We start from the raw sequence: 25,279 nt of genomic DNA on the forward strand, positions 1-25,279 counted from the left end.
CCTTTACAAGTTTGGGGCTTCTCTGATGGCTCAAGTAGCAAAGAATTTGCCTGCAGTGCAGGAGATGCAGGTTCAATCCCTGGGTCAGGAAGATACCATGGAGGAGGAATGGTAACCCACTCCAGTATTCTTGCTTGGAGCATCCCACAGACAGAGGAGCCTGGCGGACTACAGTCCATGTGGTAGCAAAGAGCTGGACATGACTGAAGCAACAGCCTGAAAGCCTACAAGTTTAGCTCAGCTAAAGAAACAAGGATTTCCTGCTAAGAAACTGAAAGTAAAGTTGCTCAGTCGTGTCCAACTCCTTGCAACCCCATGGACTGTTGTCCATGGAATTCTCCAGGCCAGAATACTGGAAGGGTATCCTTTCCCTTCTCCAGGGGATCTTCCCAACCCAGGTATCGAACCCAGGTCTCCTGCATTGCAGGCGGGTTCTTTACCAGCTGAGCCACAAGGGAAGCCCTTCCTGCTGCAAGTTACTCTCAAAAGGAAAAGCGTGTGGATAATGTTTATCCTAGCTCTGTTATCCGTGCTCCACTGTGGACAGAGGTTGCTCCCTAGCTTCAGTGACAACACAAATAGCAGGTGTCCTCAGAGAGAAATTAATCAGCCTCTGTGGAGTACTTGGTCCATTCAATAACATTTTAGTGGAAACATCACAGAGGATTTGTTCATCTACTTACATGTATAAATAAAAAGAACTTCCTATGGGGGCTAAAACCCATCACAAAGTCACAACTTCCCTGACTGTATTCAAAACCCTATCTGTCCTCGAACAGTCTTCACAAAGCCATGAGAGGCTGGAAGAGGAAAAGTCAGCAAAATCTCTCTCCATCTAAGAATTCAACCTTTCCAGGGACCAGAAACATTCAAATACTAAGATTATGGAACCTGGTCCAAATACTTCGTGGCATATAGATGAGGACACACTGGTAACAGTGCATGACTTTATTTTCTTGGGCTCCAAAATCACTGCAGACGGTGACTACAGCCATGAAATTAAAAGACACTTGCACCTTGGAAGAAAAGCTATGACAGACCTAGACAGCATATTAAAAAGCAGAGACATCACTTCGCTGACAAAGATCTGTATAGTCATAGCTATGATATTTTTTTCCAGCAGTCATGTATGGATGTGCGAGTTGGACCATAAAGGAGGCTGAGCGCCGAAGAACTGATGCTTTCAAACTGCAGTACTGGAGAAGACTTCTGAGAGTGACTGAAAGGAGATCCAACCAGTCAATCCTAAAGGAAATCAACCCTGAATATTCATTGGAAGGACTGATGCTAAAGCTAAAGCTTCAGTACTCTGGCCACCTGATGCAAAGAGCCGACTCACTGGAAAAGACCCTGATGCTGGGAGAGATAGAAGGTAGGAAGAGAAGTGGACAACAGAGGACGAGATGACTGGATGGCATCACCGACTCAATGGACATGTTTGAGCAAGCTCCAGGAGATGGTGAAGGACAGGGAAGCCTGGCGTGCTGCAATTCATGGGGTCACAAGGAGTCGGACACAACTTAGCGACCAAACAACAAGGGACCAGGCATGACACCAAGAGCAGACAGCAAAACTCAGAGATATGTTTTTGCAATGTTTTACCCAATTCTTTATGCAAAAACACCATACACAAATTTTAAAGGCCAACCAAATAAGAACCAGAATATGTGCAACACACACACACATATATATAAACATACATACTTTTAAAACTCAATATAGTGTAACACTAATAGAAAAATGAGCACATAAGGCCCACAACTCATGAAAAAATATAAGAATCAACTTTAGAAGGGAATTTTTTAAAAGTAAGTTAAATGGAGATACCTATCAAAATGGAAGAACTTCTATTTAATGCTAACAGTGACAATGCAACACCCCTTTGGGAATCCTCCTACACTGTTAGTAGGAATTATCAATAAACGGGTGTAGCGACTAAGGAGAACAGCATGAAGGTTTCTTAAAAATCTAAAAACAGAGTTACCATAAGATCCAGCAACTCCACTCCTGGGCATACACGCACCCTAATATACACTATATATGTGTATATGAAAGCACTATATACAATAGCCAAGATACGGAACAACCCGAATGTTCATCGACAGATGAATAAAGACGTGACACACACAGAATACTACTCAGCCGTAAAAAAAAACAGAATGAAACAATGCCATCTGCAGCAGCATGGACGGACCTAGAGGTTATCACACTAAGTAAGGCCAGAAAGAGCAAACTACCATATGATACCACTTACACGTGGAATCTAATACACAACACAATTTATCTGTGAAACAGATTCACTGACACAGAAAATAAATTTATGGTTACCAAAAGGGACAGATTAGAAATTTTGGATTAGCAAATAAAATTTACTATATATAAAATAAACAATAAGGTCCTACTGTATAGTACAGGGAACTATATTCAATATCCTGTAGTAAATCATAAGAGAAAAGAATATGAAGAGGAAAATAAATATCTATAACTAATTCACTTTGCTGTTTAGCAGAAACTAACACAACATTGTAAGTCAACTATACTTCAATTAAAAAAAAAAAAAGAGCAGACTTTTCTGTGGCTGGTGGGTTTATAAACTACTACAACTCCCCTATAGCCTAGAATCAAGGCTCACAGTGTATTAATACAAGAAGTGAAGGCTGAATGAATCAAATTCAACAAAACAGAATGACATGTAATCATTAAGGATGCTGCACAAGAATATTTATTGATCTCACAATAGGATTTTAAGTTAAAATATATACAAAGATACACACATATACTATGTTACTTTCTAGATTAAAAATCCAAGTATTTGAAAAGTCTAAAAAAGAAATAAAACAAAGTATAAGAGTGTCACAAAAAGTGCAAGATGGATACACACTGCAACACTGGTAACAGAAAAAACCCTGAGACAAGTGAAATTTTATCTATCAATTGAGGAATAACAAAATAAACCATAATATTGCCACATGACATTATGCCTGTGTGTGTGTGTGTTTAGAATAGTTCTGGAGCTCTCTGTACTGTTAACTACCCCAGGGCAGAGCACTAGGGAAAGGAATAAAGCTCTCCTGTTACACTTTCTGTATCTTTCTTCCCTACTCTCCGCAATCTGTTTACAGTTTAATCATTTTTTTTTTGAGTGAAGCAGAATTACTGTTAATTTTCTTATTTACGCTTATCGATGTTTTCTACAATGTACACTATTACTCATGTAATTTTTTTTTAAAGCAAAACTTAATTGCAAACAGGACAACTTTGGCTTTCTGCTTTTCCCGTTTCAGGGTTTACACACAGGGGCAGAAAGAGACACCTCAGAGCCAACATAGTAAACATCTACACCATGGAAAAAAAAGCATCACCTAGCATACGTGTCTCTTTTTGGGTCCTCCAGGCCACATGTAGATTCTACCCCTAACTCCCTGTACACTCCAGAGGCTAAAACAGGCCCACCATTTGGCAGCAGCCCTCAAGCAGACACAGGAGTGTTCTGCTTGGTGCAGAACAAATAGGCCAGCAGAGTTCCCAGCAAAGAATCAGGATCTGAGGACAACTAGACTCCACCAGAAAACAGTCACTTCCTGGCTGACCTTCAGTGTTCCTGGGTTGCCCCCTCCCACACGGTTCCCATTCTACCCTACCTGAAGGACGGCGTTGGCGTAGTCATTGGCCTTTATGTTATTCAGGCCCACAATACCTGGCAGGTAAGTGGTGCCGTCATATGCCCGGGACAACTTGGCTTGCTTGTCCAGGTTAGTGATCTGCTGCTTTGTGAAAGTGGGCTTCAACACATACTGCAAAAACAAAAGAAAATTCCAAGTTGTTTTAGGACAACTATATCTATAGAGCTGACAAGACATATTTGCAACAGCAATTTTTGCAAAAGCAAAAAATACTTTGCCACGAACAGCCACCCAAAGGGTTCCCAACAGTAGGTCTAAGGACGGAGGTGACATGGAATGGGCCCACTACACACTGCTCATCTATCAGTTCAGTTCTGTTGCTCAGTCGTGTCCGACTCTTTGCGACCCCATGAATCGCAGCACGCCAGGTGATTATCAACAACCCAAAATCACTGAGTCCCAGGCCTTCCCTCAGAGAGCATGTCTGGCCAACCCCATAACAAACAACAGCAAGAAACTGCAGGATACTCAAGTCTGCAAGTGGTGGGAGTCTGAGTCCCAGGTAGGAGCTTATGCAGGGTCAGCATGTGGGCTGCTGCATAAGCAAGAATGTTGTTCCCCCTCTCTGTGGAGGTCTGCTGTGATTCCCTGTGACTAGAGGGGCGGGATCAGACCCTTCCCAGTCCTAGAGCTATGAGGGTCATTAGGTTACAGGCTGGTCAGAGGGCACCACTGACCCACTTTGTTTCTGTTTTCTGTTTTGCTGTTTTGGCTGCAAGGCATGTGGGATCCCAGCTCCCAGACCAGGGATCGAACTGCACCCTCTTCACTGGAAGGCATAGTCTTAACCACTGGACCACCAGGGAAGTCACCACTGACTCACTTTGAAAGCTTGAATTTAAAAAAAAAAGGCCTGAATTCCTTTCAGTTTCTCCCTCTGTGCATAACCACTTAAAACTTCAATTTTAACAAGACTATGAAACTTATGGAAGTGGGGTTAGTGTTTCAAACACTCTGAACACCAAGCTCTCCTTAAATAGAACATTCTACTCTACTGAACATGCAGCCCCTTGCTAAAAAGGAAAACAATAATCAACAGTTCCAATAGTAATCAAAGCCCAAGAGGACTTTCTAGGCTCCCCACTTAAGTACAGGGACTCCTGGCATAAGGCACAAATCAGAGCCTGCAGGTGGAACATGCTGGCCATTTTGGCCACATCATGTCAAAAGGAGCCATACATGCGTGCCAAGTCACTTCAGTTGTGTCCAACTTTTTATGACTCTACGGAGTATAGAGTCGCAAAACTATAACCCACCAGGCTCCTCTGTCCATGGGGATTCTCCAGGCAAGAATACTGGAATGGGTTGCTATGCATGGAATAACAACCCCACCCAGGGATCTTCCCCACCCAGGGATCAAACCCGTGTCTCTTAGTCTTCTGCATAGGCAGGCAGGTTCTTTACCACTAAGGCCACCTGGGAAGTCCAAAAAGGAGCTGTGAGCTGGTATAAATCTCTGTCCTATACCTGGCTATACCAGGCTCAATTCACATCACTACACCAAAGTGTGGAAGGGTAATTTATTTCATAAAAATGCTTTCACCCCAATTACAAAGGCGCCCTACTTCTTCAGTCCTAACTAAAAACAGAAACAATAGCTAAGCTGCAGACCATGGGCCATGACTACAAATTGTGGGGCTTCCCAGGCGGCTCAGTAGTCAAGAATCTGCCTACTAATGCAGAAGTAGGATTGAGCCCTGGGTCAGGAAGATCCCCTGGAGGAGGAAATGGCAACCCACTCCAGTATTCCTGCCTGGATAACCCCATGGACAGAGGAGCCTGGTGGGCTACAGTCCGTGGGGTCCCAGAGAGTCGGATACGACTAGGCGACTGAGCACACGTGACCTCTTTCTTCAGTTTCCCTGGTTCCTCCCAAAGAGAAAGGAGACTCTCCAAGTCCAAAGGCCTGAGACTCTCTCCTGACCTTGAGTGGGGAAGATCCCCAGGAGCCCTGGGGTAGCTCCCAAGAGAACTAGTTCCAAAGCAACCCTCTTGGACACGCACCGTGATATCCTCTAGTGAAGAATCGATGATCTCATAGTTGTCAGGGAGGCAGTAAAACTTGAGGGTGTGGAGGTTGAGGAAGACATGGTGACTAAACTGCACACTGTGAATGTAGGCGTGAGACTTCAAACCCCGGCCTGCAGGAAGGAGGAAAGGCTGTGAGCGAAGCACAGACTCCACAAGTGCACAGATCATGTGTAATTTTCCCTTCTTCATTTTGTACCAGAACATGTTAATATCAGCAAAAACAAAGTACTACACCACTCCTGAAAATTCATCTCCCCATGAATTCCTCTCATCATACAAGTCAGCAAGAAAGAATAGCACTTTATTCTCTAGATAACATAAAACATAGGGGGACTAATTTCATATACACGAATATGGAAAATGTGTGGGTATCTGTGAGTATGTGCATATGTGTTTGTATACATGTGTGAGTATGTATATGTGTATGTATACAAGCTAGTTTCATGTGCTATCAGAAACTAGGGATATACATGCATATATTATAAATAATACACGTACATACACATATGTACGTATCTCCATCATTACTTAGTCCTAATTTTCCAGCTGCCCACATTCAGGACAATCTCATATCTACGTAACTTTTGTTCATGTTACCACTCCTTTCTAGAATATTTCACCCTTCACCCATTCAAACTGTATATCCTGCATACAGAGAACAAGTTCCTCCTTCACCTCCTTCATGAACTTGACATAAACATTCTAGCTAACAGTGACCTTTGCATATTTCAACTCCTACTGTCCTTATTTATTTACACTCGGTGCCACATGGGCCAGTAGTAATCTTTATGGTCTTAAGAGAGTTTGCTGATTGTTTTGTGTGTTACCCTTGACTATTTATCAGATCCTTATAAGAGCAAGGAATGTACTTTACATTTCTTCTAAATCCTCCACTTTACTGCGCAAATAGCACTAGCTTGGTCTGAATAAACTGATACAGTTAATTTTCAGAAAAGGACAGAATGAAAAAACTCCTTACAGTAAAGGGATTCTCAGAAAAAGACACTGAGTACAGAAAAATATCAGAGATTCAAAAACCCAGTGCCAGTCAGCACCAGGGGCCAGCCAATCCCAGAGCTCTCCCCCGTGGTCGGTTCACAGGCCAAACAACCAAACAGAAAGGTTAAATAAATAGCAGCAGGGCCAGAGGCAGTGGAACTGGAGACAGCAGGGCTTCAGTGGCCTTGCCTGTCCTCCTTCACCGGTGACGACCAGCATTAGGCAGAGAAAGCCACCACCTTAAAAAAATAATAATAAAACTAGAACTTCTGAGATTTCCCACACAGTCTCACACGTGGCAAGTTCTTTCTCCCTTTCACATGTATTCAGATTCTTACAAATAGAGAACCTCCTATGGATTTTCTAAGAGTATTACAATTTCCTGGGAACAAAGATAAAAGTTTATTAGACATGACTCTTAACAGCAACTTACTCTCTTAAAAAAAAACCAGAACAACAAAAACCTGTGGCTAGCCAGCACACAGCACACAGTCAGCACACAGACCTGTGGCTAGTGCTGAAAACACAATGCAAAATATTTATTTACCTTGAAAGTACTTGCCACACACCAGACAAGCATATGCATTGATGTGCGAGAGGGAGATGGAACACAATTTCTCAAAGTCAAAGTCCAGCACACTCCTAAGAAGATGAAAACAAAACAGAAACAGTTAATGGTGATGGTGGCCCAGGCGAGCACCTGAGTAAAGCAGCGCCGTTGGCTCCATGCTCCCCAGCGTCATGCAGCATCCTTCCAAGAACAGGTCAACAATCACATGTAAATTATGGGGAATGTTAACTCTTCCTTACTTAGACATTCGGGCTTTCCTGGTGGCTCAGATGGTAAAGCATCTGCCTGCAGTGCAAGAGACCCGGGTTCAATCCCTGGGTTGGGAAGATTCCCTGGAGAAGGGAATGGCTACCCACTCCAGTATTCTTGCCTGGAGAATTCCATGGACAGAGAAGCTAGTGGGCTACAGTCCATGGGGTCGCAAAGAGTCAGACACAACTGAGCAACTAATACTTTCACCTAGATATTTAATATAGCACCCCAACCCACCAACCCCCAAAGTAGTGCAAAGGTATCTCTACCAATGACCCTCTTTGAGTATCCACAACCAGTTGAGAATCTCCCATTACTTTCTCTAGAGGAAAAGCCACAAGTAGGACCAAAGTAACAGGGTGCTAACAACATTCCAAAGTAAAAGACATAAAATGAAGGACATAAAAAGAGTGAATAACCCCTTTCATAAAAGAAAAGTTTATTTCTGTCCATTAAAAAAAGTCAGAAGCCTGAAGAATTGTAGGGGAATACCTACAAAAAGATCTATCTGTTCAACTGCAAAGTCACGGTGAGTACCAGGCAAGTTAAGTAATTTTAAAAAGTTACCTCTACTAAATCCACAGGTGCTAAGGGTTTTCCTTCTCAAGCATAACTCTAATTAATCGTTAATGGTCCCTGGAAAGCTGCACTGTCCACTAAAGGGGCCACTAGCCACACACAGCTATTGATGTAAAATAATTAAAATTAACTTTAAAATTCAGTTCCTCAAGCCACATTTCAAGTGCTCAACAGCCACAAGTGGTTTGTGCCTACCACACGGACAATTCCACTGTTGCGAAGAGCAATTCCAATGTTGCAAAAGCAGTCCAGTAGTCAAGGCTACACTAGAGCATAAGTGAAAAACCATCCTGTAACGCATCTGGGGGATCAAAGAATGCACTGGGATGAGATGACCACCTCTGCTTTAGGACATGTCTTTGTCTGTTTTTCCTTTCCTGAATCCCAGGCACCAAGAGCAGTACCTAGCACATCATGTGTGTGCGTGCTCAGTGGTGTCTCACTCTCCTACTCCACGGACCGTAGCCTACCAGGCTTCTTTGTCGGTGGGATTTGCCAGGCAAGAATATTGGACTGGGTTGCCATTTCCTCCACCAGGAGATCTTCCCAATCCAGGGATTGAACCCAAGTCTCCTGCATCTCCTGCACTGGCAGGTAGATTCTTTACCCACTGAGCCACCTGGGAAGCCCAGGCACATACTGTTCAGTTCAGTTCAGTCGCTCAGTCGTGTCCGACTCTTTGAGACCCCATGAATCGCAGCACACCAGGCCTCCCTGTCCATCACTAACTCCCGGAGTTCACCCAGACTGATGTCCATCGAGTCGGTGATGCCATCCAGCCATCTCATCCTCTGTCGTCCCCTTCTCCTCCTGCCCCCAATCCTTCCCAGCATCAGGGTCTTTTCCAATGAGTCAACTCTTTGCATGAGGTGGCCAAAGTATTGGAGTTTCAGCTTCAGCATCAGTCCTTCCCATGAACACCCAGGACTGGTCTCCTTTAGAATGGACTAGTTGGATCTCCCTGCAGTCCAAGGGACTCACAAGAGTCTTCTCCAACACCACAGTTCAAAAACATCAATTCTTCGGTGCTCAGCTTTCTTCACAGTCCAACTCTCACATCCATACATGACCACAGAAAAAACCATAGCCTTGACTAGACGGACCTTTGTTGGCAAAGTAATATCTCTGCTTTTGAATATGCTATCTAGGTTGGTCATAATTTTCCTTTCAAGGAGTAAGCATCTTTTAATTTCATGGCTGCAATCACAATCTGCAGTGATTTTGGAGCCCAGAAAAATAAAGTCTCTCACTATTTCCACTGTTTCCCCATCTATTTCCAATGAAGTGACAGGACCAGATGCCATGATCTTCGTTTTCTGAATGCTGAGCTTTAAGCCAACTTTTTCACTCTCCTCTTTCACTTTCATCAAGAGGCTTTTTAGTTCCTCTTCACTTTCTGCCATAAGGGTGGTGTCATCTGCATATCTGAGGTTATTGATATTTCTCCCGGCAATCTTGATTCCAGCTTGTGTTTCCTCCACCCCAGCATTTCTCATGATGTACTCTGCATATAAGTTAAATAAGCAGGGTACAGTATACAGTCTTGATGTACTCCTTTTCCTATTTGGAACCAGTCTGTTGTTCCATGTCCAGTTCTAATTGTTGCTTCCTGACCTGCATACAGGTTTCTCAAGAGGCAGGTCAGGTGGTCTGGTATTCCCATCTCTTTCAGAATTTTCCACAGTTGATTGTGATCCACACAGTCAAAGGCTTTGGTATAGTCAATCAAGCAGAAATAGATGTTTTTCTGGAACTCTCTTGCTTTTTCCATGATCCAGCGGATGTTGGCAATTTGATCTCTGGTTCCTCTGCCTTTCCTAAAATCAGCTTGAACATCTGGAAGTTCACGGTTCACATATTGCTGAAGTCTGGCTTGGAGAATTTTGAGCATTGCTTTACTAGCATGTGAGATGAGTGCAACTGTGCAGTAGTTTGAGCATTCTTTGGCATTGCCTTTTTTGGAGATTGGAATGAAAACTGACCTTTTCAGTCCTGTAGCCACTGCTGAGTTTTCCAAATTTGCTGGCATATTGAGTGCAGCACTTTCATAGCATCATCTTATTGAGCACATACTGAGTGCTCAATAAAAATGTAAGTTGGTAATTGCCATTGATACCACATATGCTTTTATTTCCTCATACAAATTCAAAACAAGCTGAAAGCTCTTCCTGCATGTGCCACCCTAAAACAACATGCCCTCTGATGACACTTTAAACTGAGGGGAAAGATTAAAAAACTTGGCAAGAAGCACAGTTTTCTGGGCAGAAAGCTTTAGAAGAGATAAAGTTTCTGAACATATCATACAATACAAAGAACTTTCTACAAAGATTCCCTTGTATGTCGGCTGTCCCAGGCATCCGTGTGCTACCCACCTGTTAATGGTATCCAGGTATGGGCAGTGGCGGCTCCTCCGGTCCTCAGAATCCACGCGGCCATTCTTTGCTGAAAGGAAAATCATCAAAAGCTCTGAAAACGGGAAACTCAGGGTCAACTACCAGTACAAACAAACACAAAAACGGGAAAAACAAATCAGGACGAGTTCCGTTACAAATAGCCTGAAAACACCCCAAAATGCCCACTTTAACGGAAAGTGAAAGTGTTAGTTGCTCAGTTGTGTCCAACTCTTTGCAACCTCATAGGCTATAACTCTCTGTTCATGGGATTCTCCAGGCAAGAATACTGGACTGGATTGCCATTCCCTTCTCCAGGGGATCTTCCCAACCCAGGGATCGAAGCCAGGTCTTTTGCGTTGTAGGCGGACTCTTTATAGCCTGAGCCACCAGGCTACAAACTGAGACAGTATACTTGAAACACATAAAACCAACAAAGAAATTGCGTGCAATTACAGAAAGAAATCTGGTGAAGAGTTTTATAAAAAGATAACCCAACAGAAAATGAGGAAGACAGCCCACAAACATATGAAAAGATGCTCAATCTCACCAAGAAAATGCAAATTCCCTTGCTCAATAATATACCACTTCACACCTACCAGAGAGGATAAAACAAAATCAAGCAATTCCAAGTGTTGGCAAATATGAGGAGCAATGAGAAGGCTTGTAGACTGCTGGTGGGAATGTAAACTCTGACAATTTCTTAGAAAATAGTGCAGCTAGACTGAAGCTGAAAATACACAGGCCCTTTGACCCAGCAATCTCTCTTCCATTAATACTTATATCTACCCTAGAGAACTTTCACCCAGGTGAATTAAGAATATTTTACTAAAAAACATTTATAGCTACAATATTTGAAAGAGATCCAACTGGAAACAAGCAAAATGCTTACCACATACCAAAAATGGGAGAAATCAGGTTTGATCCCTGGGTTGGGAAGAGAGGAAATGGCAACCTGCTCCAGGATTCTTGCCTGGAAAACTTCATGAACAGAGCAGCCTGGTGGGCTACAGTCCATGGGGTCACAAAGAGTTGGACAGGACTAAGCATACACACACATATCAATAGAACACTTTGTTGCCATGAACATCGACCTGAATGAACCTCAACAATATGACTAGTTAAAAAAAAAATAGGCAAAACAGAAGACTATATATAGTATGATTTCACTTGTAATAAATACAAAATAAAATACAGCTCTACTTAGGGATATATATGAGGTGAAACTATAATTTACCTCATATATACATGAGGTAAATATATATAAACTATACAGGTTTATAGTTTATATGTATAGTTTTACATATATATAAACTATAAAACAATAAAAGTAGAAACAGAAAAACTTCAGAACAGTGATTACCCCAGTAAGCAAGGAAGGCAGATGCAACTGGAAAGGGGCCTGTTGGACCTTCTAAGGTATCGTCTTAAACTTCAACATTCAAAAACCTAAGATCATGCCATCCAGTCCCATCACTTCATGGCAAATATATGGGGGGAAAGTGTAAACAGTGGCAAATTTTAGTTTCTTGGGTTCCAAAAATCACTGTGGAAGGTGACTGCAGCATGAAATTAAAAGATGATTGCTCCTTGGAAAAAAGCTATGACAAACCTAGACAGCATATTAAAAAGGAGTGACATCATCTTGCTGACAAATGCCTGTGTAGTCAAAGCTATGATTTTTCCAGTAGTTACGTACAGATGTGAGAGTTGGACCATAAAGAAGGATGAGTGCCGAAGAATTAATGCTTTCAAACTGTGATGATGGAGAAGGCTCTTGAGAGTCCCTTGAGAGCAAGGAGACCAAACCAGTCAATCCTAAAGAAAATCAACCCTGAATATTCATTGGAAGGACTGATGCTGAAGCTCCAATACTTTGACCACCTAATGCAAAGAGCCGACTCATTGGAAAAGACCCTAATGTTGGGAAAGATTGAGGGCAGGAGAAGAAAGGGGCAACAGAGAATGAGATGGTTGGATAGCATCACCGACTCAATGGACATGAGTCTGAGCAACCTCCGGGAGATGGTGCAGGACAGGGAAGCCTGGTGTGCGGCAGTCCGTGGGGTTGCAAGGAATCGGAGACGACTGAGCAACTAAACAACAACAAGGTACTAGTTAAGCACCACTTCTGAAGCTGAACAGTGTCAGGAGGCAATTCTGCATTGCTCTCTCCTGTTTCTGCATATACTGTGACCAGAGGTACAGACCACCTCCAGACTATCTTGCCAAAGATGCTGGCATAGTGAAGTTTGTTTGTACAGCCTTGGAAGTCAGAGATCGTGTGTCCTTACAGAACAAAGGCGAGGCAAGCTCAAAGCCCATTGTAGAAGATTCAGGTTCTCTAGGTTCAGAGTTGTTGTCTTGTGCACCCACTCCCCGTGAGTATGGATTCTCATCATGTCGCACTATAGGAACTAACTTAGGAAACCATGACAATGCTATATTCTGGCTACTGTTATTGCTGCAGAATGCTGTCTGAGGCCCAGTAGTTCAAAGTCTTCTAACAGCATCCATGAAACCATTAGCCACTACCATCCATCCAAGTTAGCCACTACCAGGCTAACTTGGTAGTGTACAAACAGGGTCAGACCCTTCACAATCCTTGACAAGTGGTAGATTTAAGGCTATATACTCACACTCTTCTTTAAACTATACATGTGCATGACATTTAGTCTATCTTAGTACCTATGATCTATTTCACAATAAAAATAAAAGGAAAAAAATAAATAAGACAGTAACCAACACTGGTATCCTAATCTGTCCCAGAGAAAACAATCTCCTGACCACAACTAAGCAAAATATCTGAAAAACAATTTCTCTTTCAGAGAAAAGGAAACCTGAGGCTGACAGAATATATAAGAAAAGAAACCAAAGAATACCCTGAAATTACTAGATTATTCAAAGAATGTTTATCAAGTACTTTTCATGAGCAAGGTGCGATCCTAGACTCTGTGCATAATACAAAAATATGTCAAATGCAAAACCCTGAGCAAGAAATTTAAGAGTTAATATAAGAGTATAATCTTGTATTTATTTTATTTATTCGGATGTGCCAGGTCTTAGTTACGGCACACAGACTCTTCGATCTTCACTGCAACATGCAAACTCTTAGCTGTGGCATGTGGGATCTAGTGGCATGTAGTTCCCTGACCAGGGATCAAACCCAGGCCCCCTGCATTGGGAGGGCAGAGTCTTAGCCACTGGACCAGCAGGGAACTCCCCAAGAATATAATCTTAAACAGATAAACAGGCACAGAGACAGAATTATAAAGTCTTGGAGAATGAACAATCCTGGAACAAAGAACACTGCCCCTACAGTGTAGCCTAGTGATATGTTTACCTGCTAACTCACCGGAAAACAAGTATATAGGAAACATGTTCAAATCAGAAGTTCCAAGTTCAGATATGGAAAAGATTAACTGAGCTTAAACAGGAAAAGCTTCAGATGTGATAGAAACCTACTTAGTGACTGGTAAGGTATCAACAAGTCGGAAAACAGTGTACACACTTCAGAGTACCAAGGCTGGGCCAAAAGATCTCCAGCAATTACCAGGAGAAGCACAATGAGTCCAGCAGAAGGCAGAGGGTACAGTCACAGAAGTGACTGACAGGGCTCTCAAAGCTCATGGGTTCCAGTACTCCTTCCATCGACTTAAAGAGGGACAGACACATGAAACCCAGATTCCCAAACCAGTGACCCAGTCTCAGAGGCCAGACTAGAATCCAAACCTCCTGGCAGCTACAACCCCAAGTGACAGAGCAGTGTAGTCCAAGTGCCCAGAGTTCAGGCGCTCCACTCTGAATGGTCTGATTTCAGGAATTACAGCAGGGCTCATTCCTCAGGTGTTTTGTAAAAACTCTTGGAGGTAACACCTGTAAAACAACGAGCCTGGCCCCGAAGCTAGGCATCCGATAAAGGAAAGCTGCTGTTATTATTAGAGTTGCTAGAAACATTAGAGCTACGATTACCAAGACTAGTAAAGTCCTCATTAAAAAGCAGTCGAGTCGGATCGCGTGTAAAGTGTGACTTTCCCGCGGGGAGAGAAGGTTGTAGAGAGAAAAAGAAGAACGCGAGAGAGGAGCCCGCGCCCGGCCCCGCGCACCTCGCACCTCCCGCTCAGGTTCCGAGTCCTCGTCGGCCTCGCGCTCCCGCTTCACCCTCACCGCCGGGACTACCGGCGTCGGGGCCTCGCGCGCGCTCGCCGGCTCGACCTCCCGCTTCACGCGCACCGGGCTGCCTCGGGAGCTCGGCGCCTCGGGCTCCCGCTCCCGATCTCGTTCCCGTTTGACGCGAGCCGAGCTGCTCCGCGACTCGGACTCGCGCTTCCCGCGGGTCGAACCGCGAGACTCCCGCTTGGACCGGCTGGACATCGCCACTACCGGCCGAGTCACCGGGCGCAGCCTCCAGACAAGACCGAGCGCGCGGCAAGCAGCCAATCAGAAGCGGCGCTGTTATGGAGACCAAGGTTCTCTACGAGTCGCCGACGGGGACAAATCACGCCGCAGAGAACTTCGGGGAAGTACTGTGCCTTTTGTGGCTTCTTTGCTGCTGCGTGCGCACCGGAGACCAGTAGGCGGATCTACTGCACTTTACCCTTTTCCGGTTTAAAGAGGCAAGAACCTTTTACTGACTGGGGATTTCTGGATAACAGAAGCTGTCGTTGGACGCCCGGTGTCTTCAAGACACTTTGTATCCCGAAACGAGAATAGGGAGGTCGTCTCCACGGTCTCCGCGCCTCAAAGATCAACACCCCTGCACAGAACCAGGCGACATTCCCAAGTCATACCCTTCTTGGAGCAACCTGGCGACTCTTAATTCCACATTTAGAAGAATCACAGAAAAATGAGAATGACGAGCAGAGAGAAACTAGAGAGTGGAGCCAATAAAGCTGAAGCTTCAGGACCTGTGACTTTCATGACCCCTTCCACAACCCTGAATTACTTTACAGTTCTACTAAGGTGTGATTGATATACAATAAAAAGCGCGCTTAAAGTGTGCAGTTCAGTTCAGTCGCTCAGTCGTGTCCGACTCTGCGACCCCATGAACCACAGCACACCAGGCCTCCCTGTCCATCACCAGCTACCGGAGTTCACTCAAATTCACGTGCATCGAGTCGGTGATGCCATCCAGCCATCTCATCCTCTGTCGTCCCCTTCTCCTCCTGCCCTCAATCTTTCCCAGGATCAGGGTCTTTTCCAATGAGTCAGCTCTTTGCATCAGGTGGCCCAAGTATTGCAGTTTCAGCTTCAATATCAGTCCTACCAATGAACACCCAGGACTGATCTCCTTTAGGATGGACTGGTTGGATCTCCTTGCAGTCCAAGGGACTCTCAAGAGTCTTCTCCAACACCACAGTTCAAAAGCATCAGTTCTTCAGCGCTCAGCTTTCTTTATAGTCCAACTCTCACATCCATACATGACCACTGGAAACACCATAGCCTTGACTAGACGGACCTTTGTTGGCAAAGTAATATCTCTGCTTTTTATTATGCTGCCTAAGTTGGTCATAACTTTCCTTCCAAGGAGTAAATGTCTTTTAATTTCATGGTTGCAATCACAATCTGCAGTGATTTTGGAGCCCAGAAAAATAGTCAGCCACTGTTTCCACTGTTTCCTCATCTATTTCCCATGAAGTGATGGGACCAGATGCCATGATCTTAGTTTTCTGAATGCTGAGCTTTAAGCCAACTGTTTCACTGTCCTCTTTCACTTTCATCAAAAGGCTTTTTAGTTCTTCATCACTTTCTGCCATAAGGGTGGTGTCATCTGCATATCTGAGCTTATTGATATTTCTCCCGGGAATCTTGATTCCAGCTTGTGCTTCATCCAACCCAGCGTTTCTCATGATGTACTCTGCATATAAGTTAAATAAGCAGGGTGACAATATACAGCCTTGACGTACTCCTTTTCCTATTTGGAACCAGTCTGTTGTTCCATGTCCAGCTCTAATTGTTGCTTCCTGACCTGCATACAGGTTTCTCAAGAGGCAGGTCAGGTGGTCTGGTATTCCCATCTCTTTCAGAATTTTCCACAGTTGATTGTGATCCACACAGTCAAAGGCTTTGGTATAGTCAATCAAGCAGAAATAGATGTTTTTCTGGAACTCTCTTGCTTTTTCCATGATCCAGTGGATGTTGGCAATTTGATCTCTGGTTCCTCTGCCTTTTCTAACATCAGCTTGAACATCTGGAAGTTCAAGTTTCACGTATTGCTGAAGCCTGGCTTGGAGAATTTTGAGCATTGCTTTACTAGCGTGTGAGATGAGTGCAATTGTGCAGTAGTTTGAGCATTCTTTGGCATTGCCTTTCTTTGGGATTGGAATGAAAACTGATCTTTTCCAGTCCTGCGGCCACTGCTGAGTTTTCCAAATTTGCTGGCATATTGAGTGCAGCACTTTCACAGCATCATCTTTCAGGATTTGAAATAGCTCAAGTGTAATTCCATCACCTCCACTAGCTTTGTTGTACATTTTGCTGAGTATTGATGGAAATATGTATACACTCTGAAACCACCACCACGATCAAAATAATGAACCTAGGGATTTCTCTGGTGATCCAGTGGCTAAGATTCAGCTTTCAAAGCAGGGGGCCTGGGTTTGACCCCCTGATCAGGGAACTAGATCACACAGGCTGCAATTAAGATTCGGTGCAGCCAAATATATATAGTTAGATATATAAAACGAATTTAGTCACCATTCACCAAAAGTGTTTTCCTGCCCTGACCATTGATCTGCTTTCTGTTGCTATAGATCAGTGTCACTTTCTAGAGTTTTATACAAACGGAAGCACACGCGAGTCCTCTTCTTAATCCCTGGCCTGTTTTTCTCCGCCTATTTGTTTTGCGATTCATCCACCTTGTTGGGTATATAACAACTCACTTCTTTTGGTTGCTCAGCGGCATTCAACTGTGTGTATGTACCAGTCTGTCCCTGTTCTACTCATGAACTCCCAGTTTTGTCTCTTTTTAAAGAGGATCCAAAAATGGCACAGGCTCAGATATCTGAAAGGCCCTGGGGCCACCCACGGGGAGAGTTTAGACACCGATCCGGTGGGCGCCGAGATGAACCGGGCGGCGGGAAAGTACGCAGAAATCGGGCGTTGGGCGGGATGGGAGGAGTGTCGGCCGCTGGTGGTCCCCGGAGAGCCGGAGGCTGGGCTGCGCGGCCAGGGCGCCGCTGTGTCCCCAGCCCGGGCACTCGCCTCCTCAGGATCTCTTTGAAGGTAGCTGCTGTCAGTGCCCCCACTTACAAATGAGTAAACTGAGGCACGGCTGGGTTCAACAGTCGGCCTATGCCACGGCTGGTGATAGAGTGTCACACATCCCAGCGGAAGAAAAAGGAAGGGAAGGCTCCACAGCGAATTCTGAGTGGTGTGATGGGTGCTTTGTGTTTTCCTGGATTTTCTGATATATCAGCACTAAACCTAAATCCTCTTTTCCTTTTGATAGTGTCACAAAAGGAAAACCCCGGCACTAAACCTAAATCCTCTTCTCCTTTTGATAGTGTCACAAAAGGAAAACCCCGGCCAGGAAGAGGAAATTGAGCTTGTAGTATTTTCGCCTGCCCTGCCCCGCCCCGCCCCGTCCCTCCGCCCCGCCCCGCCGGCGCCTGGAACTCTGCGCGCAGAGAAGCTCGGCCCTGCCCTCCTTTTACCGTCGTCAGGGCTAGAGGCCGAAAGTCGAGCGAGGGGCGGTGCTGAGCTCTCGGGGCGCGAGGGTGGCCGTTGGGGGCTTTTAGGCAGGGACGGCGGCGGCTCCGCGCACAGGGGTTAAGATGGAAGCGGCGCCGAGTCCCGAGTCGGGACTCTGCTACAAGCCTGGAGGGCGACTGGACATGAGCCACGGCTTCGTGCACCACATCCGACGGAACCAGCTCGCCCGGTACCGCCCCGCCCCGCGCCACCGCCGCCGGCCCCGGCCTGGCCTGGCCCGGCCGTCCCTGACTCCCGCTCGGCTCCCCGCAGGGACGACTACGACAAGAAGGTGAAGCAGGCGGCCAAGGAGAAGGCAAGGAGGCGGCACACGCCTGCGCCCACTCGGCCCCGAAAGCCCGACCTGCAAGTGTACCTGCCGCGACACCGAGGTGAGGCCGCCCACCCGCCTGCTTCCTCGAGCCCGCGCGCGCTCTTTTGGCGCCGGCTCAGCCTCAGTACACTCTTCTTTCCTATATGGGAAAAAGCTACTTCTTAGCCCCCAAGGCTCAGTTCGTCTCGTCCCTTCTCGGAACATCTACCTCGATGGTCCCCAATCGCCGCTAGTGGTTCTCCCCGTAGAACACAGAGGGCTCAAGTTAAGCATCACTATTACCGGACAAAGCTGGGAGTCTGCAAGTTGTCTTTCGCTTCCTCTCCGCCACACTATTTTCGTATTCCCGTCACCTAACAGAAAAAAAATTTGGCACTGCTCTAGGCGACAAGGACATACTTGTGGAATGAAGCCCAAACCAACTTAATGGCCTTTTTTCCCCTTCGACCCAGCAATTACAGTAGATAACATATGATGCTAAATTTGTTGATCTTCCCTAAGAGTGCCTTTAGAGGTTGTATACATTTCATTCATTTAGCTTTCAGAGGACCCCATAAGATGGGAACCCATTATCATTTGTGTTTCAGTCTGCAAAACGGATACAGAGAGGTTCAGCAACTTGCCTGAAATCTCAGGGAAGTAAATGGCAGAGCCTGGATTTGAACCCGGGGAGAGCGCAGTCCACCTCTCTACCACCTTCCAACACTGTAGACAGATGTGCGTTGTGTACCTCCTGTGTGATGTGACTGTGCAAAGGTGAATAAGATCCCTGATAGGTGGCACATTTCACACACACATTCTGGGTCCATGAGAAGACTGGTGCTTTCTTTTCCCCTAAATTTAGCTTTTTTCTTTTTTTATTTTTGGCTGTGCTGGGTCTTCGTTGCTGCCCACGGACTTTCTCTAGTTCCAGTGAGCAGGGGCTCCTCTCCACTTGCAGTGCTTTGGCTTTTTATTACGGTAACTTCTCTTGTTTTGGGGCTCGGACTTGAAAACACAGGCCCAGTAGTTGTGTTCTAGAGTGCTCAGGCTTAGTTGGCCTGAGGCATGTGGGATCTTCTCGGACCAGGGATCGAACTTGTTGCCCCGGCTTTGGCAGACAGATTCCCAACCACTGGATTACCAGGTTTTCTTTACAGTCTGTTTTCCTGTATCATCTCTGGGCAAGGGTTCCAGCAGCCTTCCTTTCTTCCCTCTCATTCTGGTTCATCCCCTCCAGATGGTTCTACCCATCCAAGCAACCCAGACTGTGAGGAGTCCGGTGAAAGCAGCAGTAGTGGCAGCTCTGAGCCAGAGCCTCCTGGCCATCAGCTTTTCTGCTTAGAGTATGAGGCGGACAGCGGAGACATCACCTCAGTTATCGTGTATCAGGTACGCCTGGTGGAAACAGCTGCAGCCTGAGGGTCCTGGGCCGTGGTAGAAATCACTGTGACACCCGGAGCCACTGTTTTCCTCAGGGACTGGTGGGAAGTATCTGTCTCACATGGGAGCACAGACTGCTGGGCAATGCTTTTGAGCACAAGCCACTCCCATCACACAGTGATTCTCAGCGGGCAATGGGAAGGGCACGTGGCCCACAGTCGAGAATCACTATTAAGGGGACACCTGGGCAATGACAGGCACTGGCAAGAAGTTGTGAGTCCCACGGAGATCTGTGAGAGTGTTGTCTAGGGACAGGGCAGGCCACCTTTCCAGAAGAGACTGGGCCCTGAGCTTCCTGACTCTTCCTTCACGTAGGATGATGATCCAGGAAGGGTGAGCGAGGAGGTGTCAGCCCACACGCCTCTGGAGCCACTCATGCGAGAAGCCCTCAAGTTGCGCATCCAGGAGGAGATTGCAAAGCGCCAGAGCCGACACTGAACAGACTGGAGTCGCTGCCCAGGGAGCCATCCCTAGTTTGGGGGTGCTGGGACCAGTCTGAACTGATCTTAAGACACCCCTGTACCCCCACCAAAGCTGCCACATCCACAGGAAAAGGGTGTCACAGGGACTGGGCCTGGCCATCTCCCTTGTAGCCATTTTTTCTTACATGTTGGCCCATTTGACCACCCTAATATTCTGAAAATTTTTGAGAACTTTGTTTGGTTAGCTTGGTTTTGTGGAAGCAAAGACTCTGGGGAGAGTTGAGGTTTATGAAACCCTGTGCCAAAGTGCTGCTTTCTCACCAAGGTCATATCCCCCAGGGCACTTGGCCGCTGCTGCTCCACCCAGCTCCGTGAGCCCTGTTTGCTATTTATGGCTCCTTACTTCTGTACCTTCTGTTCACTTCTATGCGTTTCCTAGATCTCTTCTGGCGTTTCTTTGTTCTCTTCTTTCATTCATCTTTTTGTCTCCCAATGCATCAGTCACATTCCCCCCCACCTCCCACCTTTAGCTGCTAAGGATTTTGGATGTGGGGGTTCTGGCCTCTACCTTTCTGGCAAGCTCTGCCTGTAATTCTGATACCAGTCAAGGGAGACCTCCTTTGATGCCTACTTGCAAGCATGTCTCCCTCCCCTTACATGGCTTTTGCAGGTTTCTCCCATGCTCCACACTTCGCCCAGTCTCGAAAGATGATGCCAGAACTCAACTGTGAGGTTTTTTTGCCGCAAAACCTGCCTGGGCTAGGACTACATAATTCCAGCTTCCCACCTGATCCTTAGCTGTGAACAGGCCATCTGTGCTCAGGCTAAAGGAGAACTATCAAAACAAGCCAGAAACTGTGTTTCCAGATGTGATTTAACAGTCTTGAATGTACGTACAAAGGCAAATTCAACATGAGCAATTATTGCCTGTTTGGAGCCCTAGGGCTTAGACGGTAAAGAATCCGCCTGCAATGCAGGAGACCCGGATTCAATTCCCTGGGTCAGGAAGATCCCCTGAAGAAGGGAATGGCAACCCACTCCAGTATTCTTGCCTGGAGAATTCCACGGACAGAGGAGCCTGGCGGGTTACAGTCCATGGGGTCATAAAAGAGTCAGACATAACTTAGCAACTAACAGTTTCTCTTTCACTTGGAGCCCTAGTTGGGAAAAGGAGGGGAGCCTGAAAAGTGTCCTGGAGGGAACTAAGCAAGCCTCTTTCATCTTCCCTTCCCCTGCTCTCTTTCTCCTGTGCTACCTCCCAAGAGTATATAAAACTCCTAAGAGATCCTAATACTAAAGATCCCGGGAAATCACTGCTTTCACTGAAGTGAACATTCTTCTTAACAAGGGTTGGACTAAGGTCTGAGAAATCCACCAGCTGTCCCGTACACGACGGTTCCAAGCAAATGGGCCTAACCTCAGTGACTTGAAGTGTGGGATTTAAGTGAGCCCATGAGCACTGGGACTTCAGACCAAGACTCCTCCTGCCCCAGAGGTTTCACCTCAGGGTCTCAAGATTAAGTCTGGCTGGTCCCTCTCAGCAACTTTTCTCATAAAGGACATCTAAGGGCATTTTTGCTTTGTGCCCTACAGCCCTGAAAATCTACCAGCTCAGAAATGGGGCAAGGCAGCTACTTCAACTACATCATTAAAATGCAGCAAGTCACAGCTCGCTGGGAAGGTGAGTGAGGTGGATAAATTAGAAGGGCCTGGTTGTGAAGGCAGACAAGGACCAGCATGATCCTGACTCCCAGAGCCGGCCCAAAGCCAGTGCCTTAAACCGGCCGGTCCTGGGCTCAGTTCTTTTTCAGGGTAGCAAGTCTGCCCCCATTCGGCCCGGCTGGAAGTGCCTTTTGACTCTTAAGGTTAACTACCCTCCAGAGCCGCCCAGGTCGAGGAGACTGCCATACTCTGTCCCTTGTCTTCCTGCACCTCGGAGCACCAGACATTTTCGTCTTGCATATCTTCAGCTGATTTTCTCACTTGGACATAGGATTTCACCGAACCTCTTAGGCTTACTAGTCTGGAAATACTTTTTGGGTTTGTCTTCTCATAGCTGGATGGCCTGTTTTCCTGGAATTATTATAGAATTTAGAAACAAGTCCATGGGGGCATGACCTCTAGAGTTTAGCCTCCAACCCTGTGTTGTGAGAATCATACCAATTCTGTCCTTCTGTGTGTTGATTGTGTAATCCTCACACTCTCAGGTAAGAGACTGATGGGAACATCTCATGTGTAAACTTGTTGTTGAGGCGCTTTGCTAATTGAGTGCATATAAAATATCTTCCACCCAAGAAAGCATTCTAAGCTAGTTTATGCTGCACAACTATAGGAAGCACTAAGCCTGGTACTTAAGTGAGAGGTTGTCCTTCAGGGCAGGCCTAGTGGTGTTGATGCTGCCATGGCTCCAGGTGTGTCCGAAATGCTTCTCTACTGAGAGCTCTCAGCCCATTTGACAGCTCCGCTCATTGCTTCTCACCCCTCACTGCAGTCCAAGATGGTGTCATACTCTCCAGTATATTTACTGGACTTGCCTCCTGGTGTCTTTTCAGCTATTTTCAGTTGTTGGTGCCTTGCCCTCAAGGAGCAGTTTCCAGGGCTTTTCCCAGAGGCCCTAGAGCTGTCTCAAAAGAGGACTGTCCCTGCTGTTTCGTGCATTGGCTACAGCATTAGACTAGCTTTCTGGCAGATTGCTTCAGGATCAGCACTTATTTGATTAGATATAGTCTCAGCTGCCTAGGAGAAAAAAAAAGTCTGGGAGTCTAATATGCATATTTCACGTTCATCCAAAATGAAGCGTTCTTCATTTACTGAGGCTAAGCCTTGGACGTTAAGGCATTGTGTGTCCCGGGCCACAGTGGGTGATGTTACTAACAGAAGGAAGCTGGGTTTGCAGGGGTTTGGGGCTGTGCGAGAGTAAACACTAACACTTGAGTTCCAGCCAGCTGGCAAGGATGAAAGTCGTTGAAGAATGTAATACAAGATGGGAAAAGGAGAACATAAAGCTTTCTGTCCTGAATGAGAGTAGGAAACCGGCCAGCAGGACCAGCGTGGGCAATAAGAAATGCTTCTCTCTCTGGACAAGCCTTAAAGGGACATTCCATCTCCACTGCTCCACTCCCAGGGGCGCTGCCATGCAGAGATTAGCCCATGAAACTGGAAGAAACCCTGTGGAGTGGTGGGTATCCAGCTTACTGTGCATGTGGCACCATCTGTTGGTGGTAAGGTAGGGCCCCCAACTGGTTCGCAAATGTAAATGCAAACCTTTTGCAGACAGAAGCGTAAGGACAGGTGGCTTTCCTACCTATGAGCCTTCTTTGGGGAGGAGCATCATGGAATGTTGACAGTTACCTGAAACCTTTCAAGTTCCCTCATTGAATTCCTATCCTGTCCCTGAGGAATCATATGACCAAGAACAGGCACCCCCCCCCCCAAACTTCCCCAGGAGGTGGAGTGATGCCAGAAGGGAAGAGAGTGAATGGCCCCTCTGCCTTCCCAGAGCCACCAGAATGAGGAACTGGTTGCACTGGTTGTATAACGTATCAGAAGCCATACTTTGTTCTGTTTTCTTATTTCCAATGTTCCTGCTGTGTGGATGAATAAAATGACATGTTGCAAATTTATTTGAAAAGCCTGGAAGGAAGGTACTTTGCAAATACAGTTTTCTTTTTAACCAATAAACGTACTATTTTTATAAGCACTGTTTTTGCCAAGAGTTGTGAAATCACTTGTGTACATAGGGAAGTGAAGACTACATGTTGCCCTAAAGTCATTCAGCACAGAATCAGCACTGAAAATCTCATCTCTTGTTCTGCCTGACTATTTTAAGGACTGTCCTGGTTGGAGCATAACAAGTAGATTCACATGGCATTGGAGCTGGAAGGGCCTTTTAAAGACATCTGGTCCTACTTTCTACTGATATGCAACTCATCCCTCTCAGCATCCCTTGAAGAGCCCTTCTGTCTCGGGCTAATTCTCTGTTCTAGGGACTACTCAGATTGTTGTATTAAGCCAGCAATTAAGCCAAATCTGCCTCCTTGTCAAGGCTCTGGAGTGCTTGCCTTACCCCCACTTTAGGATAGAACAGCCAGTTTAGAACCTGAGTAGTCCTCCCAGGCCTTCCCCACAATCAAGGCTAAAAAGGAACACAAACCCAACTTAACAGGAGATAGTAAGTGTTAATTAAGAATCGCCAAGCTTCCAAAGAGGTAGGAAATGCTGAGGGCTCACAGCACTATTGGGCAGATGAGAAAAAATGCCTGCTCCCAGGGGAACACCCCTGGGCAAGAAGATGGTGATCTCCATAAATTAGACAGAGGCACTCCTTTGTCCTGGGGCACAAAGCCTGGCCAGCAGAAGGCGGACTGGTTTTATACCTCCCTGGTTCTTCAGCCAGGTGTTCTTGTACAGGGTCGTTCTGTACCGCCATACTTCTTGACCCGGTTTTAACTACTTACCCTAAAGCAGTTTGGAAGAGGGTCCTCCAACAGGTTTCCTGGTTCCATTTTTACCTTCCACTAGGTTCAGAAAGGTTTCTCCTTCCTCAAGGAAGCACACCCCCATTGTCTGGTTAGTGTATCTACTCCATTTCCCGCACAGTCCAAGGCCATTTCTGCCTATTACCTTTGCCTCACCAGTCCTGCTGAATTTAAGCTCCCCGGTTCCTGGCAGCGTGGGCACAATGCTCCCTTCAGTAAAGGTCTGTGGGCCCCGGTGTTGCTTCACAGGGACTCCAACAGATGCTGGACTGCCAGTTTGAGTACTTTCCTGCTCTTTTAATCATGAAAACAATGTCCAAGAGGGCACCCTTGGCCTTAAAGTGTGTATGGAGTGTCACCTGCCCTATCAGTAAACAAAGGATGTGGCCATCAAGGCAGTAGCCACTGTAGCCACCCCTGGCTGCA

General features: G+C 46.0%; 2 protein-coding genes across 2 annotated transcripts in view; one reads left to right on the plus strand and one right to left on the minus strand.

The window, feature by feature from the left end:
• USP39 (ubiquitin specific peptidase 39) overlaps positions 1-14,895 on the minus strand; it is a 36,626-nt gene extending 21,731 nt beyond the window's left edge. Inside the window, exons 1-5 of the mRNA XM_052648378.1 lie at positions 14,612-14,895; positions 10,488-10,557; positions 7,261-7,355; positions 5,688-5,824; positions 3,642-3,794 (exon numbers count right to left, since the gene is read on the minus strand). Coding sequence (XP_052504338.1) covers positions 3,642-3,794; positions 5,688-5,824; positions 7,261-7,355; positions 10,488-10,557; positions 14,612-14,879 — 723 coding nt within the window. The 5' untranslated portion in view covers positions 14,880-14,895. The remainder of the gene's footprint in view (positions 1-3,641; positions 3,795-5,687; positions 5,825-7,260; positions 7,356-10,487; positions 10,558-14,611) is intronic.
• Positions 14,896-18,183: 3,288 nt separating this feature from the next.
• Positions 18,184-24,070, plus strand: C11H2orf68 (chromosome 11 C2orf68 homolog). The gene is made up of 4 exons (XM_052648575.1): positions 18,184-18,387; positions 18,471-18,589; positions 19,751-19,902; positions 20,269-24,070. The coding sequence occupies exons 1-4, from the start codon at positions 18,281-18,283 to the stop codon at positions 20,389-20,391; spliced, it is 501 nt and encodes a 166-aa protein (XP_052504535.1). The 5' UTR covers positions 18,184-18,280; the 3' UTR covers positions 20,392-24,070.
• Positions 24,071-25,279: the final 1,209 nt, after the last annotated feature.

The sequence above is a fragment of the Budorcas taxicolor genome, chromosome 11 (assembly GCF_023091745.1).
Source record: "Budorcas taxicolor isolate Tak-1 chromosome 11, Takin1.1, whole genome shotgun sequence".
NCBI lineage: Eukaryota > Metazoa > Chordata > Mammalia > Artiodactyla > Bovidae > Budorcas > Budorcas taxicolor.